This window comes from Molothrus aeneus, chromosome 30, assembly GCF_037042795.1.
Source record: "Molothrus aeneus isolate 106 chromosome 30, BPBGC_Maene_1.0, whole genome shotgun sequence".
Lineage (NCBI taxonomy): Eukaryota > Metazoa > Chordata > Aves > Passeriformes > Icteridae > Molothrus > Molothrus aeneus.
The window spans coordinates 658,084-676,570 of NC_089675.1; the positions used below are offsets into that span (position 1 = coordinate 658,084).

Below are 18,487 nucleotides of genomic sequence, written 5' to 3' on the forward strand. Positions count from 1 at the left end.
CATGCTCATTCCAGTCCCTCAGCTGGGGTCACAGCCAGGCCCTGTGGCCACCCCTCCTGCTGATCCCGCCCAGAATCCCAACAGGATTGGGATCCCACTGGTCCGGACGGGATCCCACTGATCCCTCCCAGAATCCCAATTTCATTGGGATCCCACTGATCTGGACCGGATCCCACTGATCCTTCCCAGAATCCCAATTTCACTGGGTTCCCGCTGATCTGGATGGGATCCTGCTGATCTGGATGGGTTCCCACTGATCTGGATGGGATCCCGCTGATCTGGATGGCATCCCGCTGATCTGGATGGGATCCTGCTGATCTGGATGGGATCCTGCTGATCCTTCCCAGAATCCCAATTTCACTGGGTTCCCACTGATCTGGATGGGATCCTGCTGATCTGGATGGGTTCCCACTGATCTGGATGGGATCCTGCTGATCTGGATGGGATCCTGCTGATCTGGATGGGTTCCCACTGATCTGGATGGGATCCTGCTGATCTGGATGGGATCCCGCTGATCTGGATGGGTTCCTGCTGATCCTTCCCAGAATCCCAATTTCACTGGGATCCCGCTGATCTGGACGGGATCCCACTGATCCCTCCCAGAATCCCAACTGGAACAGGAGCCCCCCACCCCTCTCCCTTCCAGGGCCTCTCCTCTGGGTTCACAGCGTCCCCTCTGCTGCTCCTGCCAACAAAAACCTGTCTTAATTCCTGCTTTATTTATTAATTACTGTGTGTGAGGAGTCCTAATTTATTTCCTCCCGTTTTCCACAGAAATCTGGGATGTGCCCAAGGATTTTCCCCCTCTGCCCTCCAGGCTCATAGTGGGAATTCCCTGCCTGGAGACCTTGTGGTTTTTGCCGTGCTGGTGCTCCAGGGTTATTTATTAGCCATTATTTATTTAATTTATTTCCCTCACCACCTGAATTTTTTTTTTTTTTTGCTAGTGATGTTTCCCCCAACATTTCCATATTTAATGCCAAACTCCGTATTTAGCTGCCATCCCATGAATTTGGGATCCTGCCAACAGCTCCCAACTCCTCTGTGCATTTTGAGACGAGCAATAACTTTTAAATGCTATGCAACGATTTTATTTTGTTTTTCAAAGAAAATCCAGGCAATTATTTTTGATGTCCCACTGCCTCACGAGCCCCATTGGCCAAATCTCCCTGGTTTTGAATAAAGCTGGGAATTTGGAGATGATTTGAGGTCCCTGCCCAGCCCCTGGGTCCTGGGGCTTCTTCCCTTTTGTACTGAAAATGTTTTATCCTTTTGTAAAGAGAGCAGATTTGGGGTTTTTAGCTCAAATAAAGTCGTGGTCTTGTTTCAAGCAGCTTCCTGGGGGCTGTTGTCTCCTTTTTTGGGGGGCGCTGGGGTGAGGGTGGGGGGCTGCCAGAGGATCTGAGCTCCCTGCGCTGGGGTCCAGCTGGGATCCCTGACCTTGGAATGAGGCTCTGTGGGACTGGGGGGATTTGGGGTCCCAGGAACGGGGCAGAGCAGAGCCCTGGGGGTCCCAGGACTGATTTGGGGTCCCGGGAATGGGGGCTCAGTACCCAGGACTGATTTGGGGTCCCAGGCACTGGGGTTCAGCACAGCCCTGGGAGCACAGGGACATTCGGGGAGCTGGGATTTGACCCGACTGCTGCGCGGAGGGGACGCGGCCGTCCTGACTTCACCCCGGCTCCTCCCCCGTGGCTCCCCCGGCTCCCCCCGTCCCTCCCCAGCTGCGCCCCGACCCCTCGGCAGCGTCTGGCGGCCGTGGGGGCGCGTCCCCCCCGCCTTCCCCCCGCGTCCCCTCGCACGGGGAGCCCGCTCGCGTCCCGCCCCGCTGTCCCCGCTGTCCCCGCTGTTCCCGGTGTCCCCTGTCCCCCGCCCCGCTGTCCCCCGGCCCCGCGCCGGCTGTGCCGGAGCCCGGGGGAGCCGCCGCCGCTCGGCCCCGCAAGCTGCGCCCGGCTCGGGCTGAGGGCGGGGGGCTCTCCCGGGGCCCCCGCAGCTGCAGCCGGGCCGGGGGGGGGGCCCTGCGGGGCCGCTCCGAGCGAGAACCGGGCCGGGAACGGGCGGGGCGCGAGGGGGACCTCGTGCGTCCCCAAAAAAAGGGATTTAGGGACAGGGATGGGGATGCGCAGGGCGGGGGTGGAAGGGCCTGGGATGGACTTGCCTGGACTGGGTTTACCTGGGAGGGGGCTCGGCCTGCCCCGCTCCGGGGGGAGGTGGGGGGGAGCACGGGACACCAAAGTGTCACCCGGCCGCGTGGGCACGGAGGGACACGAACAGGGGACACAAAACCCGGGCTGGGACACAAACCCCGGGCTGGGACACAAAACCCGGGCTGGGACACAAACCCCGGGCTGGGACACAAACAGGGGGCTGGGACACGAACCCCGGGCTGGGACACAAAACCCGGGATGTGACACAAACAGGGGGCTGGGACACAAACAGGGGGATGTGACAAAAACCCCGGGATGTGACACAAACAGGGGAGTGTGACACAAACAGTGGGCTGGGACACAAACCCCGAGCTGGGACACCCCTGTGAGCCCCCCACGCCCCCTCGCACCCCCCGGGGCCATCGGGACCCCTCCCCAGCGATGCCCTGGGAGCCCCGGGCTGAGCACAGCGGCCGCCGCCCGCCGGGCCCAGGGTCCAGCTGTGCCCCCGGCCCCTCTCCCGCTGGCCGCTGGCCAAGGCCCGCTCGGTGCCAGCTCCCCCGGGCACGTGTGCGCCCTTCCAGCAGCCCCGGCCCGTGCCAGCAGGGCAGGAGCCGTGCCAGGCCCGCGCTGCCAGGGCACAGCTGGCCCTCGGCTTGTGTGGGGAGGGGGCACGGAGCACCCGGGGGTGGGGGTGTCCCCGTGTCCCCGCAGGACACCGGGGCGGGGGTGGCACTGCTGAGGAGCTGAGGGGGTCGTGGGGAGGGTCTCTCATCCCCTCTGGGGGTCCCTGGACACCCCACAGCCCCCTCAGGGGTCCCACAGGTGGGGGGACATGGGGCAGGTGGGGTCAGGGGGCAGCTTCTCCTCCCATCCCACCTGGGCAATTCTTGGGAGGGGTGTTAGGGCCTGGCCCATGGAAGGGACACCCTGCCCCATGGAGGGGACACTGACCTATGGAAGGGACATCCTGACCCATGGAGGGGACACTGACCTATGGAAGGGACATCCTGACCCATGGAGGGACACCCTGACCCATGGAGGGGCACCCTGACCTATGGAAGGGACATCCTGACCCATGGAGGGACACCCTGACCCATGGAGGGGACACTGACCCATGGAGGGGACATCCTGACCCATGGAGGGACACCCTGACCCATGGAGGGGACACTGACCTATGGAAGGGACATCCTGACCCATGGAGGGGACACTGACCCGTGGAGGGGACACTGACCCATGGAGGGAACCCCCACCCACAGAGGGGACTCCCTGTCCCACAGAGGGGACATGTCCCACCTCCCCCCAGCCCCGGGGGTCTCGGCTCGGGGTCGCCCTGGTTTCCCCGGCAGGGTGGGGCTGCCCAGGGCTGGATAATTGCTAAGCCCCCCTAAAGCCCGGCTTTCAGGGCTGTAATTCTGATATTTGTCTGTAATCTGATAACACCGCCGGCCATGAGCTCCTAATGTGGCCGGCTCGGGAAACCGCGCGGATTTTCCCACTAAGCTGGGATATCGGGCTCGGGGCTCTCGAGTTAATCGTCTTTTCCCCGTGGGGACGGCGGATTTTGGCAAACGAACTTTTCCTGCGGATGGGAGGGGGCAGAGGAGCCGCCGGTCCCGGGAGGATGGAGGTGGTGGCGCTCTGGGGATGTAGGGGCTAAATGGGGTCGTGCGAGGCTGTGAGCCCCCCCAGGTGCAAACCCTGTCACTGTCACCGTGGTGGGCTCAGGAGAGGTTCCTGCTCTCCATCAGTTCAGGGAGTTGGTCCAGGGTGAGGCTGTGAGGGTGGGGGGCTCCTGTGTGGGGTGTGTCATTCCTGCGGCATCATCAGTCTGTCTGTCTGTCCGTGGACTCCATCCATCCATCCATCCATCCATGGATTCTATCCATCCATGGATTCTATCCATCTATCAGTCCATCCGTCCATCCATCCATCCATCCATGGATTCCCTCCATCCATCCATCCATCCATCCATCCATCCATCCATCCATGGATTCCATCCATCCATCCATCCATCCATCCATCTGTCATCCCTGTGTCCGTCCATCCATGCCTCCCTCTCTCCCTCCCTCACTCTGTCCATCTGTCCATCCCCTGCATCCCACAGTCCCCAGCCAGGGCAGGAGCTGTGCCCTGCGATGCCACCGAGGGCTGGCCCCAGACCTGTCCCCAAACCCATCCAGGTGAGGGTGGCACCGGGGCTGTTCTCCCCTTCCCGGGACACCCCTGGAGCCCTCCCAGTGCTGGAGACCCTGGGAATCCCAGGCTGGGACTCGTGAGCTGGCAGCTGCCAAGGCAAACGGCCCCAAACCCCGGGCTCGGGGTGGTTTTTCTGCTCTAATACAAGTTCAGGGAGCTCCCGGCTTAATCCGCGCCAGATAAACCAACAGCGCGGAGATTTGGAGTTATTGACGAAGTCTCTGCTCGGGCGAGATTAGAGCTCGGCTTAACGATGTTGCAGGAGGGTTTGGGGACGGTTTAATCAGAATTTGTACAGCAATAATCCCATCTTTAAACTCGTCCCCGGGCCAATCCCTCCCAAGTTGTCATGGGGGGAGTGGGGAGGCCTCGGGGGTGCTTCCAGCCCAAATGGGTCGGGGGGAGGCAGAGAGGGGATGTGGGGGAGGCTGGGGAGAGATTCCTCCCTGTGGAGGTGGGGAGGGCCTGGCAGGGGGTGCCCAGAGGAGCTGAGGGTGCCTGGAAGTGTCAGAGCACCTGGAGGGACAAGGGGAGGTGACCCTGTCACCCTGCAGGGGTGGCACTGGCTGCGCTTTGGATCCCTCCCCACCCACTCCTGGATTCGAGCACCCCCGGCTTTGCTGATTCCCACCAAATCCCCGCACAAACCCCATAAATCAACACCAATTCCTGAAACCAAACCAGCACCGAGCCCCGGTTCCTCCATTCCCGCTCCCCCCTCCCAAACCCTCCACGAGCTCCTCTCCCGTGCCTCAGTTTCCCCCGGGGAATCGCCGAAACCTCGCCCGGCGGGGACGCGGCGGCTTTTGTGGCTGCGCGGCGCTTTCAGGGAGCACAAAGGGGCCCCGGCGGCACAGATGGAGCCTTTCAGAGGGGACCCGGGCTCCTTTCGCCGTCTGCCGCCGGGCGCTGCCTCCCGCCGCAATCCCCCTTAATTGAATCCACACTTTCATAGCTCATTACCCCCCTGATGGATTGGATTAGCGGGGGCTGCGCCCGCCGGCCCCGCCGGGGAACAGTTGGCTGCTCCGCGCCGCTCCAGGGCGGCGGCTCCGGGGTGCCCGGGGGGCTCCGGGCCACGAGCGGCAGCGCGGGGGGCAACGGACGCGACCCCGCCCTGGGTCCCCGGCGGTGCGGGCACCTCCTGGGCATCCCCGGGACCCACCTGGGCATCCCCGAAACCCCCTGGACGTCCCCAGCACCCCTTAGCATCCCTGGAACGCCCTCGGCATCCCCGAAACCCCCTGGGCATCCCCAGATGCACCGTGGTGAGCTCCAGGGGCCCGGGTGTGCCCCCACTGTGCCAGGGGCAGGGTGGGCGCAGTGCCCACCCCGCGGTCCCCCCGTGTCCCCACCTGGGGGACCCCTCAGAGGATGCGCTGTGGGGTGTCAGAGCCCTTGAGGGGCAAATCTGGGGTGCTGGATGCCCCGGAGGATGAAATTTGGGGTGTTGGGACCGCCGGGGACAAGGTTTGGGGCGCTGGAAGCCCCCAGGGTTTGGTTTTGTGGATGTTCGATCCTCGGAACACCCCCGGAAAGGGAGGGATGGGGAGGGGGATCAGCGCCCTCCCCCTGCCCCTCTCGGGGGGGCTCTCGGCAGCCGAAGGGGGGGGGGTGGGGGCTCTGCCTCCCCCCGCCCCAAAAGGCGGGCGGGACCCCGCAGGAGCCGCCCCCTCCCCGTGCCCGTGTCCATCTGGGACCAACGGCCGCCGCTCCCTCATTAACCCCCGCTCCGGGGGGACCCCGGCCCAGCTGCCAGCCCTGCTGGGGGGTCTGGGGGGGCTCTGCTCTGCCTCCCCCACCCCTTCCATCCCCGGGGTAAATCCCTGGGTTTGCCACCCCAAAACCTGGGATCCGAAAACCCCGGGATCCCAAAACCCTGAGATCCCAAAACCCCGAGACCCCAAAAACCTGGGATCCAAAAACCCTGGGACCCTAAAACTCTGGGACCCTAAAACCCTGGGATCCCAAAACCTGGGATCCCAAAACCCTGGGACCCCAAAACCCCGGGATCCCAAAACCCTGGGAACACAAAACCCCGGGACACCAAAACCCTGGGACCCCAAAATCCCGGGACCCCAAAACCCTGGGATCCCAAAACCTGCGATCCCAAAACCCTGGGACCCCAAAACCCCGGGACCCCAAAACCCTGAGACCCCAAAACCCCGGGACCCCGAAACCCTGGGACTCCAAAACCCCGGGACCCCAAAACCCTGAGACCCCAAAACCCCGGGATCCCAAAACCCTGGGAACCCAAAACCCCGGGACCCCAAAACCTGGGATGGCGGGGCCCGACCCCTCCCCCTCGGCTGCACCCCTGGCCCGGGGGATGCTCCGGGGGTCCCTCCCAGCTCAGGGCTGGGATTTTGGGGTCGTTTCTCCATGAATTTGGTGCTCAGGGCTGCGCCGGAGGGTGCTGAGACTTCTGGGGCGTTCCCAAACGCAGGAATCCCCCCGGGGGGGTTTTGGGATCGGCTCAGTGGTTTTTTGGGATGGTTTTTTGGGATGGTTTTTTGGGATGGTCCCAGCGGTTTTTTGGGGGTGGTCCCAGCGGTTTTTTGGGGATGGTCCCAGCGGTTTTTTGGGGGTGGTCCCAGTGGTTTTTGGGATCATCCCAGTGGTTTTTGGGGTGGTCCCAGTGGTTTTTTGGGCTCGGCCCAGCGGTGCTGCTCCGGGGCTGGATCCAGCTGCAGATCCCGTCCCCTCCCGTTGATGAGGAGCTCCACGGCCCTAAATGGTTTAGCAAACGCCCCTCGTCATCCTCATCCTCATCCTCTTAGGCCGAGCTGGCGCTGCCGCAGCAGATGCGGCCGGAGCCCATCGGGGCAGTTAGGGCCGGATCGGTTACGGGCGGGATTAGGGAGGCTCCGCTCCCCAGGGCTCGGATTAGGGCCTAAAGCCTGGCGGGGGCTCAGCTGGAGCCGGAACCCTCCTCATCCTCACTGGATGGCGGCTGGGGAAGCGCTGCCCGGGGTGAATCCCGCAGGGATCTCTCGGGACGGAGCCCGGATATTCCGAATTTCTCCTAAAACCATCGGGGGTCTCTCCTGTGTCCCTGGGGTCTCTCGGGGGTCTCTCCTGGCGCTGGGCAGGGGGTGATCCCCGGATTCCATGGGCCGCCGCTCCTTCCTGCCTCTGTCCCGGCTCCCTGTGCTCAGCAGAGCGCGGGAAACTCGGGGAAAACGGGAAAAACCCAAGAAAACAAGGGGGGGGGAAATGCAATAAAACACGGGGGAAAATGGGGAATAAACCCAAGAAAACAAGGGGGGGAGAAATGCAATAAAACACGGGGGAAAATGGGGAATAAACCCAAAAAAACAAGGGGGGGGGGAATGTAATAAAACACGGGGGAAAATGGGGAATAAACCCAAGAAAACAAGGGGGGAGAAATGCAATAAAACAAGGGGGAAAATGGGGAATAAACCCAAGAAAACAAGGGGGGGAAAACGCAATAAAACACGGGGGAAAAAAACCCCAATAAAACATGGAGAAAAACGAGGGGAAAACCCCGGGAAAAAAACCTCGATAAAAAGAGAAAGGCGGGGGGAAAAAACTCCAAGAAAACACGGGGGGAAACGGGGAAAAAACCCCAAGAAAACACGGGGAAAAACGGGGAAAAACCCAAGAAAACACGGGGAAAACGGGAAAAACCACCCGATTTGCCCTTCCAGGGGAGCCCAGGGCAAACCCCGACATTCCCCGAGGTGGGAGCGGGGCTCGAAGCCCCCCGAGTGTCCCGGCGAGCTCAGCTGCGCCGGGCCCACCTGGGCGGGAGCCCCCGGCAGGAGCGGGGCAGCCTCAGGTGGGGCCGGGGCCCCCCGAGAGCCGCGCGGGGCCCCGAGGAGGAGCTGGGGGGCCCGAGGAGGAGCTGGGGGGCCCCGAGGAGGAGCTGGGGGGCCCCGAGGAGGAGCTGGGGGGCCCCGGGGGCTCTGGCTGGCAGCAGATGGCCGGGGGCAGCTTGCCCGCACCTGGCCCTCCCCTCCTGCCCTGCCCTCGCTCGCGTTTGTCTCCTCTCCCCGCGCGGCGTCATCCTCGCATGGCTTCAAACTTCCCGGGGAACAGGGGCTGGAATGCGCGCTTTGGGAGCGTATTTTTAATAGATGAAAGATGTTAAATATATATATTTTTAATATACTTTATATATATATATATATATACTATATATACTTTATATTTTATATATATTTATATATATTAAAGTATATTTTAATATACTTTATATATATACTATATGTATACATGTGCATATATATAATATACTTTTTATATATATACGTTTTAATACACTATATATATGTTTGTTTTATATATATTTTTATATATATATATATATGTTTTAATACACCTATATAAAAATATATTTATTTATATATAATGTAAATATATATAATATATAAATAATATATTATATATATTATTTATATTTATATATAAACATATATTTATATATAAATATCTTAATATATGCTTATATATAAACATGTATTTATATATAAACATATATTTATATATAGCTTTCATACACTTATATATAGATAAAAAATATATATTTATATGTATAAAAATAATAGAGTGTACCAATAGTTTAATAAATATTGGTATAATAACTAATAATTTAATAAATAAATAATATAATGTATAGATAATAATACATAAATATACGAACAAAACTTATTATATGGGATTTAATATATGTAGAAATATACATAAAATATATAAATGCACCATCGAGTATAATATGTAAGTGATTGGATAAAATATACTTATGGCACATGAATATATCCTATATTATAATGTATAAATATATATTGATTATTTCCATATATTATAATATATATTTTATATATAATTTATTTTTTATATTTTATATATAATATATTTTAATATATAATATATTTTATATAATTATATATTTTTATATAATTATATTTTTTATCTAATGATATATTTTATATTTCCGCATTATTTCCTGCGCTGTCGGAGCCGGGAGGGATTTCCCGGCGCTCTGTGTGACCCTGGGGACACCGGGCTCGTTTGGCACCATCGAGGGGCAGATTTGGCAGCCGGGAGGCTGCGGGAGCCGCTGGCAGGGCAGGGATGGCAGCGAGGAGGGACCGGGGCCGCTCCTGTGCCAGGACGGGCAGGAGCCGCCCCTGGAGCCACCCCTGGAGCTGCCCGAGAGCTCCGGGCCGGGCTGGGGGCGTCTGGAGCGCCCCCGTCCCGCAGCTCTGCCCTGCCCTGGCCCCCCCCTCCGTGTCCCCCCAGTGTCACCCCGGCTGCGGGGGCACCCCCGTGTCACCCCCGTGTCACCCCAGTGTCACCCTGGCTGGACCCCCCCCGAGGGCTCCGTGTCCCCCCAGTGTCACCCCGGCTGGGGGGAACACCCCCGTGTCACGCCCGTGTCACCCCCGTGTCACCCCCGTGTCACCACCCGTGTCACCCCGGCTCCGTGTCCCACCCCGTGTCACCCCAGTGTCACCCCCCATGTCACCCTGGCTGGACCCTCTGAGGGTTCCGTGTCACCCCAGTGTCACCCCTGTGTCACCCCGGCTCCGTGTCCCCCCTCCCCGTGTCACCCCCGTGTCCCACCCCGTGTCACCCCAGCTACGTGGACACCCCGGGTCCCCCCAAAGCCGCCCCCTCCCCGCTTTCCCAGCTCATTTCTATAAATCAAGCTGTGGCATCCCCCCCTCCCCGCGCGGGGTTCGGGGGTCACCTGTGACCCCCGGCAGATGGCGCGGGGGCCGCCGGCCCTGCCCAGGACCATCTGTCAGCAGCTCCAGCTTCGGAGCTCCCCGCCCTGGGACCCCCCGGCCGCGGCCCCGCTGCAGGAGGGGCTGCAGGAGGAGGGGACGGGGACAGCGGGGGGAGCTGGTGGCTGTCACCCCCCCCTTGGGACCCCCCAAATCCGGGGTGAGCGGGAGAAGGGAGGCTGGGGGGTCCCGGTGTCTCAGCGTGGGCGCGGGGCTCGTCCCGAGCGTGCGGCGCCGTCTCCGCAGCGCGGGGGTCCGGGGGGTGCCGGCCTGGGGGTGCCGCTGCCCCCCGGGCTCTGCTTTGAGCCCCTGGGGGCGGTGCTGGAGCAGCTGCAGCCCCGAGCAGCCCCAGCCCGGGGGATTTGGGGGCTCTGGGGAGCCGCGGCCCCGGGGGGAGCTCAGCTGGGCGGGGGCAGAGCCGAATTCCCGGGGAGGGGCTCCAGGGGCCAGAACCCCCGGGACCGGCCGGGTCCGGGGGGGACAAGGCCCCGGGGGGGGGCTCAGAGAGGGGCTGGGGGGACAAACGGAGGGAGAAATGGGGCGAGGGGGGGATAAAGGGGGGACCCAGCGCTCCTCCAGCCAGGGCAGTGTTTATTCCGCTCAGGATCCTCCTTTCCGTGCCAAATCCTTCCCTTCTCGCCGCTCTTCTTCTGCCGAGCCCGGGCCCGCCACACGCGGCGGGGTCTGGGGGTGTCCCCTCGTGGGCTGTCCCCTCGTGGGCTGTCCCCTCGTCCCCTCCCCGCGGCGTTCGGCCCCCGCCGCCCCTCCCGGGCCGGGCCCGCGGTGCAGCCGCTCCCGTCCCGCGGCCCCGAGCAGCGCGGGGGCGGCCCCGGGGCTCGGTGCTCGCCCCCCAGCCGTGCCCCCTCGTGGTGACACCGCTCAGGGTGACATCACCGCTCAGGGTGACATCACGTAGGCGGTGGCGATGAACCTCCTGCCGCCGTCGTAGGTGGCCTTGGTCCAGGGGTAGGTCTGCACGCTGAGGCGGTGCCCGCCCAGGCTCAGGTGGCACCTGCGGGGACACCATCGCCTGTCACCGCCTGTCACCGCCCTGCTCGGGGTCTGAGCCCCACAGGGGGGGCTCCAGGGGGCTCTCGGTGTCCCCACACCCACGGTGCTCCTGCCCTGAGCCCCTCATCCCACAACCCCATCTCCAGGGTGCTCTTGGTGTCTGTGGCCAATCCTGTTCCATCCCCATTTCCATTTCCATTTCCATTTCCATTCTCATTTCCATTTCCATTTCCATTTCCATTTCCCATCCCATCCCATCCCATAAATCCCATAAATCCCATCCCTCCCCAAATTCAGGGCCAGCCTCAGCCCTGATCAGGGTCAGGGAGGCCCCACTGGCCCCAGGGCCAGACTTGGGATGGACAGAAGGACACAGGATGGACAGGAGGACTTGGGATGGACAGAGGGATACATCCTGAGTCCTCTCTGTCCACAGAATGGACAGAGAGGACTCAGGATGGACACAAGGACACAGAATGGGCAGAGAAGGACTCGGGGTGGACAGAAGGACTCGGGACGGACAGAAGGACACAGGACAGACAGGAGGACGCAGGGTCAGCACTCACGCCCGGCCGGGCCGCGCGAGGAAGCAGAGGGTGTAGAGGCCGAACTCGAACTCGGGGCTGCAGCCGATGAAAGCCGAGCCCACCTCCTTGTAGAAGCCGTCCCAGCTGAACTGGAGCCCCAGCACGTCGGGGTACGTGTCCCACTGGGGGAGAGGGGGTTTGGGCTCAGCAGGGTGGGATCCCCCCCCAGCCCAGCCCAGCCCAGCCCAGCCAGGAGCCCCCCCAGTCCCTCCAGGGAGGGTCCAGAGCAGCTCCCAGCCGGGCTGGGGGGGTCCCAGCAGAAGCCCCCGGCCCCAGATCTCTCCCTCAAGGCTTGGGAGCCCCTCCTGCCCCTGGCATGGTGGGTTCTGGCCCTTGCCACCCCCCAGCAGGGATGGCGCAGGGGGAGCCCCCCTGATGTGGGGGTTCATCCCCGTGGGTGCAGCACGGGACGCCCCGGCCCCCCGAGCTCTCACCGGCCCGTCAAAGTTGTGGCTGAAGTAGTTGAGGAGCCCCTGCTTTTCCAGGAGGTAGAAGCGGATCCAGTTGTGAAATCCAGACACTTTTCCCTTTTTCACCTCCCCTAAAACACAGAGGGGATGCCGGGATGAGCCCCCGGTAGGGCTGTGCCTGAGAACACCTGGGGATGGCTGTACCTCAGAACAGGTGCTGGAAATTGGGGCAGGACTGCGCGTACCTGAAAACACGTGCTCGAAGCCGCTGGAATCCCGCTCTCCGTCCCCTCGGGAGTACAGACCGAACCACATCTGGTTCAGGTCCTGCAGGAACTCCTGCTCGGAGCTGTAGCGATCTGCAGGGAGAGGAGGGGGCACAGCGAGAGGCAGAGTTGAGGCTCTGCTGGGTGCTGAGAAATTCAGATTTTCCGTGTGACACACTCTGACCCCCAGGAGAGCTCTGCATTTGACCTGAGGCCGTGGGGAAGTGCCATCAATCAATTCCAAAACTGATTGATAGCGCTGGGATTACGGGAGTGTGGTTTGATTAGAAGTGTGTGATGTCACAGGGTGGGAAACTTAGAGTTTAAGGGTTTAGAATATAGAAATAAATACGGAGCAAGATGGAGGCTTTAGGTTGTTCTTCTTCCTTCTTCTTCATGGTTTTGGGTGGTGTTTTATAATTGGACAGAAAAATCTGCATGGAGGACTTTGAGTGATTAGTTACGGGTTAAAAATGAAAATAACTTAGGTGTCATTTATTAATTAGATGGTTTAGCCTTAAAACACCTTGTAACAAGAGATTGTTGGCCATTTTGTGCCTTGTTAATGAAGGACTGCAGAACTCACGGCTGTGAGAGTGTAACATGGATAAGAAATTGTAAACACCTGAGTCTGAATGTGAAATATCATCTCGAATGCCTTCAATCCCGACCTCGAAAAAGGAAGCTGGGAACCAGCAGGGTTCCCCATCCCTTCCCCACCCCGTCCCTTGGGAATTCTCCCTGCTGGATTCCCCCCATGCCCATCTCAGGTTGGGTTTTACAGTAACTCCTGAGAGCCAGAGAGGAGTTTGATAAGAGGATCCGTGTTTAGCCCTGAAAGAATTTCCTACCAAGGTCGTTGACATAGAAACCAAGAAAGAAAAGGATAAATAAGAGAAACCTGCGATTATTCCAACGAGCACTTTGTTTGTCTCTCGTGACCAATGAGCAAAGTGTGAATTTGGGAATTTTGTAAGAATGTATAAAAAGCATGCATGCTAAAATAAAAATGGGGGTTTTGAAATAAAGAAAAAATTAAATTAATTAATTATATTAATTAATTTAATTAAAATTAAAAATTAAAAATATTTTAAAAGCCTCCTGAAAATGGAGTGTGCTGCTTTGGGATTGTCTCCCTTTGGGATTCCCCCATTCCCTGGCCCTGCCCTGCCCCACACTCACTTTTTCCCTGCAGGAACACGAAGAGTTTCTTCATGAGCTCCGTTTTCATCACCTCCTCGAGGAATCGCTCCTGCTCCCACAGCTCCTCGGCCGTCACCTCCTCCTCCCTGCCCGTGGCCCTCTGGTAATTATCCAGCAGCTTAATGAAGCTGGCGTAGGTGGGCTTGGAGAAGAGCTCCTCGTTCACGTATCTGTAGAGCCTGGGGGAGAATTGCTGGAGTTGCAGCTCCCTTCCCGCAGCCCGGGGCCGCTGTCCCTCCCCGGTGCCACTCACGGCTGCGGGGACCGGTCCTGCTTGTCCCCGGTCTCGTCGGGGCCCGCCAGGTGCTGCGGGTTCAGGGCGATGTCGCTGGGCCGAGCTTTGTTGTGATCCAGCCCGTAAAGCTGCTCCGAGAGCTCCAGCAGCTCCTGCTCCGAGATGGAACCGCTGCTGCTGGAGAATCCGTCTGTGGGGACAGCAGGGGCTGGGCACAGCTCTGGGGTGCAGGGAAAGGTGAGGGATCCATGGAAAAGGGAGGGGGATCCAGGGAAAGGTGAAGGGATCCAGCAGAATCCATGGAAAGGTGAGGGGGTTCCATGATAAAGGGAGGGGGATGCAGAGGATCCATGAAAAAGTGAGCGGGAACCAGCAGGATCAATGGAAAGGTGAAGGATCCATGGAAAAGTGAGGGAGATCCAGAGGATCCATGGAAAAGTGAGGATGTCCCTGTGGGGACAGCAGGGGCTGGGGACAGCTCTGGGATCCATGGAAAAGTGAAGAGGATCCAGAGGATCCATGGAAAGGGGAGGGGATTCCCCAAGGAACAGGGGTGACACCCCGAGGAATGGGGGGGACACCCCGAGGAATAAAGGGGGACATCCTAGGGAATAGAGGGGACACCCCGAGACACCTGAGGGTGACATCCCGAGGAACAGGGGGGATATCCTGAGGAATAGAGGGGACACCCCGAGACACCTGAGGGTGACATCCCGAGGAATGGGGGGGACACCCCGAGGAACGGGGGGACACCCCAAGGAATAGAGAGGACACCCCGAGACACCTGAGGGTGACATCCCGAGGAACGGGGGGGACACCCCGAGGCACCTGGGGACGGTTCTGTCCCTCCGGACTCACCGCGGCTTCGAGCTCCGCCCTCGGCGCCTTCCCCACCTGCGGAGCAGAGAGGAAGAGGAGCTCAGGGGGTTGGGGACACCTTGGGGACACCTTGGGGACCTGCAGAGGCCCAGAAGCACCCTCTGGACACCTCGAATCCCTCTCACCAGGCCCGCAGTGCCTCTCGTGGTCCTCGCAGCAGTTGTGCTCTGCCTCGCACCCGGGGTGACAGTGACACTCGTCCTCCTCGTTGAAGGGCTCCCCGCAGCGTCCCTCGCACGAGTCGGGGGCTGTGTACAGATCTGTGGGGACACAAACCGGGGGTGGCACTCAGGAGGGGCTGAGTGTGGCCACCGCCACCCCGGAGCATCCCCGTGTCACGCTCTGTCCCCTCACAGCCTAAGAGCCATTGGGGACCTTTGTCACCAGGGTCGCTCCTGTTGGGCCGTGTTTGTCACAACCTCAAGGTGACACCGGGGAATGGCTCGTGGGCTTCCCTCGGGGCTGCTCCCCGTGATTCACCCCGGGATGAGCCCCAGTGCCCCGGGTTACTCCTGGAACTGCTCCCCGTGATTCACCCCGGGATCCCAGGATGAGCCCCTGTCCCCCCGGAGGAGCTGCCGCATTCCAGGCAGCCTCGTTTGCATCGTGCTGGGAAAACTGGGAAAACTGGGAAAACTGGGAAAACTGGGAAAACTCCTTCCCCAGCTGTTCATAACACAGGAGCTGCTGAGCACCTGCGTTGTGACACAAAGCAAATGTAAAAATAGCAGCGGTGAAGCCTTGGAGGGGACAAGGGACACTCTCAGAGGGACAAGGGTGACCTGTGCCTGGAGAGTGGCTCTGTCCCACAGGGTGTCCTTGTCCCACAGGGTGTCCCTGTCCCAGCGGTGTCCCCATGCCAGGCCATGCCAGTAGGATGTCCCTGTCCCACAGGGTGTCCCTGTCCCACAGGGTGTCCCTGTCCCAGCAGTTGTCCCTGTCCCACAGGGTGTCCCTGTCCCAGCAGTTGTCCCTGTCCCAGCTGGCAAAGGCAGCCCTGGAGCAGCGGGCGTTGCCTTCCCTGGCGGAGCCGCCGCAATCTCCCGACATCTGAGGCACCGCGGGCTTGCCCAACTCGGGTGAAAGGTGGCCCCGGGGCAAATCCTGATGCGGCTCATCCTGTCCCGGGACACCCAAGCGATGACAGCGACATCCAGGCCGTGAGGGTGGCATTGAGGTGGTGACAGTGACATCCAGGCCATGAGGGTGGCATCAAACTCCTGCCACCTTCCCTCGTTGTTTGTCCCCTTTGTCACTTCACCCCAATTATTTGGTGATGTCACCCCGGCCCTGCAGGTTCTGAGGGGCCCCTTGGCTCCCTCTCCCCACCAAATCCCAGCTCCTGGTGGTGCCTTGCCTTGGTTTTCCCATCCCCTGTAAATCCTTTAAACAGGATTATTTTAGCAGGGAGGGTCTCGAGGTTCTCCCAAAGCCCCTGAGAAGAGCTGAGAGAACTTCCAGGGCAGGGACATCCCATGGATGGGGTGCTCAGCGCTGCCCAGGCCCTCCCAGTGTGACCAGTCCAGCCCCAGCCCCATTCCCGGAGCAGCACTGGGACAAACCCCCCTGGTTTGCTCGTCCCGCTCCTTTTCCAGCCGCAATCCCAGCGGGATTGTGCAAGGCAGGAGCTGCCCACGCTCCCCCGTCACAGCCGAGCCCGTTCCGGTGCCGGTCCCGTGTGGCCCGCGGCTGTCACAGCGGCCCGAGCGTGTCACAGCAGCTCGAGCGTGTCCCAGCAGGGCCCCGACCCTGACTCAGCCCTCGGAGGGACGGGCTCAGCATCATCCCAAATCCCCAATCCCCAAATCCTAAATCCCCAACGCCATCGGTAACCTGAGCGGTCTCAGGGCAGGGGAACGGCTCCTCCTCCTCACTCAGACACGACCCTAAATCCCTAAATCGACCCTAAATCCCTAAATCGACCCTAAATTGCGGCAGGGTCCTCAGCTATATCTGGGGGGGGGGGGGGTAGGAGGGGCTGTTGGAACTCTTGGGAGCTTTTGGGGCTGTGGGGAGAGCTGGAAACGCCACAGGGGTGGTGGCCTGGGACAGAAGGACACAAGGACAGAAGGACACAAGGACACGGCTCATCCACACTCAGTCACCCCGGGGGTTTTGGCTGGTCCAGCCAGAGGAGATTTTTTGGCTGATCCTGCCCCCAGATTTCCTCTGGCTGCACAAAGCACAGAAATCTTTCTCTTTCTCAGGGAAGGGGGGGTCATTCCCTGCCCAGCTCCATCCTCCGAGCGCTGGGGAGGTGCCGGAGCTCTCCCAGTGCTCCCAATTTGGTTTCGGGCACGGGGATGAGTCAGCTCAGCCAGAGCCGCGTCCTCGAGCCCCTGGCCTGACTCAGGACCTCGCTCCTGCAGGAAAACACAAATCCAAACCCAGCCCAGCTCCAGGAGGGACCATCTGAAGGACAAACGAGCCTGGGACAGAGCTGTGGACGGCCAGAGCTTCCCAAACCCCCAGCTCCTGTCTCCAAACCCACAGGTGAGCCCTGCCTGTGGGACAATCGGGGAAAATCTCCCACTGCCCGCACGAGGAGAGGCGGAGGGGTTCCAGGGCCAGCAGACAGGTCCAGCAGGTGGCCAGGACTGACCACGAGGCAGCCGAGCTTCCCAGCCACCCTCACCGCGGGTTTTCCCTCTGGAACAGCTCGGGACTCACCACGGGAAGTTTGGGAACTCAGAACTCAGGAGTTTGGGAACTCAGAACTCAGGAGTTTGGGAACTCAGGATGCACTCGGGAAATCTGGGAGCCCACAGAGGAAATTTGGGAACTCACACAGGGGTTTGGGAACTCACGCAGGGGTTTGGGAACTCAAGACTCACACGGGAAATTTGGGAGCTCAGGAGTTTGGGAAACTCAGGATTCACACAGGAAATTTGGGAACTCATTCAGGAGTTTGGGAAACTCCTGCTCCCAGCCCCACGCAGGTTTGGAGCCTCTCCTGTGAGCTGGCCTTGCAAAACTCCTCATCTCTCATCCCAGGGGGACTCATCCTCTCCTGGGCCATCAGATAGGAGCTCCTGGCGGCGTCGGGGCTGATGAAATCCCGTCCTCAGTGCCAGGGGATCACAGTTCAGGCTTTGTGCAAGAACTCAGCCCCTCCTCACCCCCGTGGGATCCTGGCTGCCAAATCCTGGTGGCCCCGAGCTCCTCCTTAAACCCAGAGCCGCCTGAGCCCCTCCTGGGCACCTCGGGGTCGGGTCCGGGCTCCATTTGCCACCTGAGCTGTCCCAGTGGCCACAGGGGGAGGGTGGATACGGGATTGGGATTGGAAAACACCCCAAGCTGGTTTTCCACGGATAAACGGAAAGGAGGCACCAGAAAAAGGCTCCTTGAGCTTTGCAGGACCAAAGCAGGCTCGGACACACCCGGACCCCGCTGTGGGCCAGGCTGCAGACCAGGGGAGTTGGACAACCCACCCCCAGCCCGGGCTGGATTTCCAGCGTGGAAAATGCCCCGCGGAGCCCGGCTGGCTCCATCCCAGTTCTCCCAGCAGGGCTGAGCTGCTGGTGGAGGGCAGCGCTCCCGGCCCATCCCCTGCTGCCCCCAGGCTGGTTACTCACGGCCGGACACGCAGCCCAGGGCGATTCCTGCCCCCAGCAGGAGCATCCAGGGCTCCATCGTCCCCCGGGAGCGCCGGGATCGGGTCGGGAGTGCCGGGATCGGGTCGGGAGTGCCGGGATCGGGTCGGGAGCGCCGGGATCGGGTCGGGAGTGCTGGGATCGGGTCGGGAACGCTGGGTCGGGAGTGCCGGGATCGGGCCGGGAGTGCCGGGATCGGGCCGG

General features: G+C 60.3%; 1 protein-coding gene across 1 annotated transcript; it reads right to left on the minus strand.

The window, feature by feature from the left end:
- Positions 1-10,996: 10,996 nt before the first annotated feature.
- Positions 10,997-18,332, minus strand: ENDOU (endonuclease, poly(U) specific). Its single transcript, XM_066567859.1, has 9 exons — positions 18,266-18,332; positions 14,816-14,950; positions 14,670-14,705; positions 13,830-14,001; positions 13,556-13,755; positions 12,353-12,466; positions 12,132-12,238; positions 11,677-11,819; positions 10,997-11,111 (listed from the first exon to the last, which is right to left on the minus strand). Exons 1-9 carry the CDS (start codon positions 18,321-18,323, stop codon positions 10,997-10,999), a joined length of 1,080 nt encoding a protein of 359 aa, XP_066423956.1. The 5' UTR covers positions 18,324-18,332.
- Between the last annotated feature and the right edge of the window lie 155 nt (positions 18,333-18,487).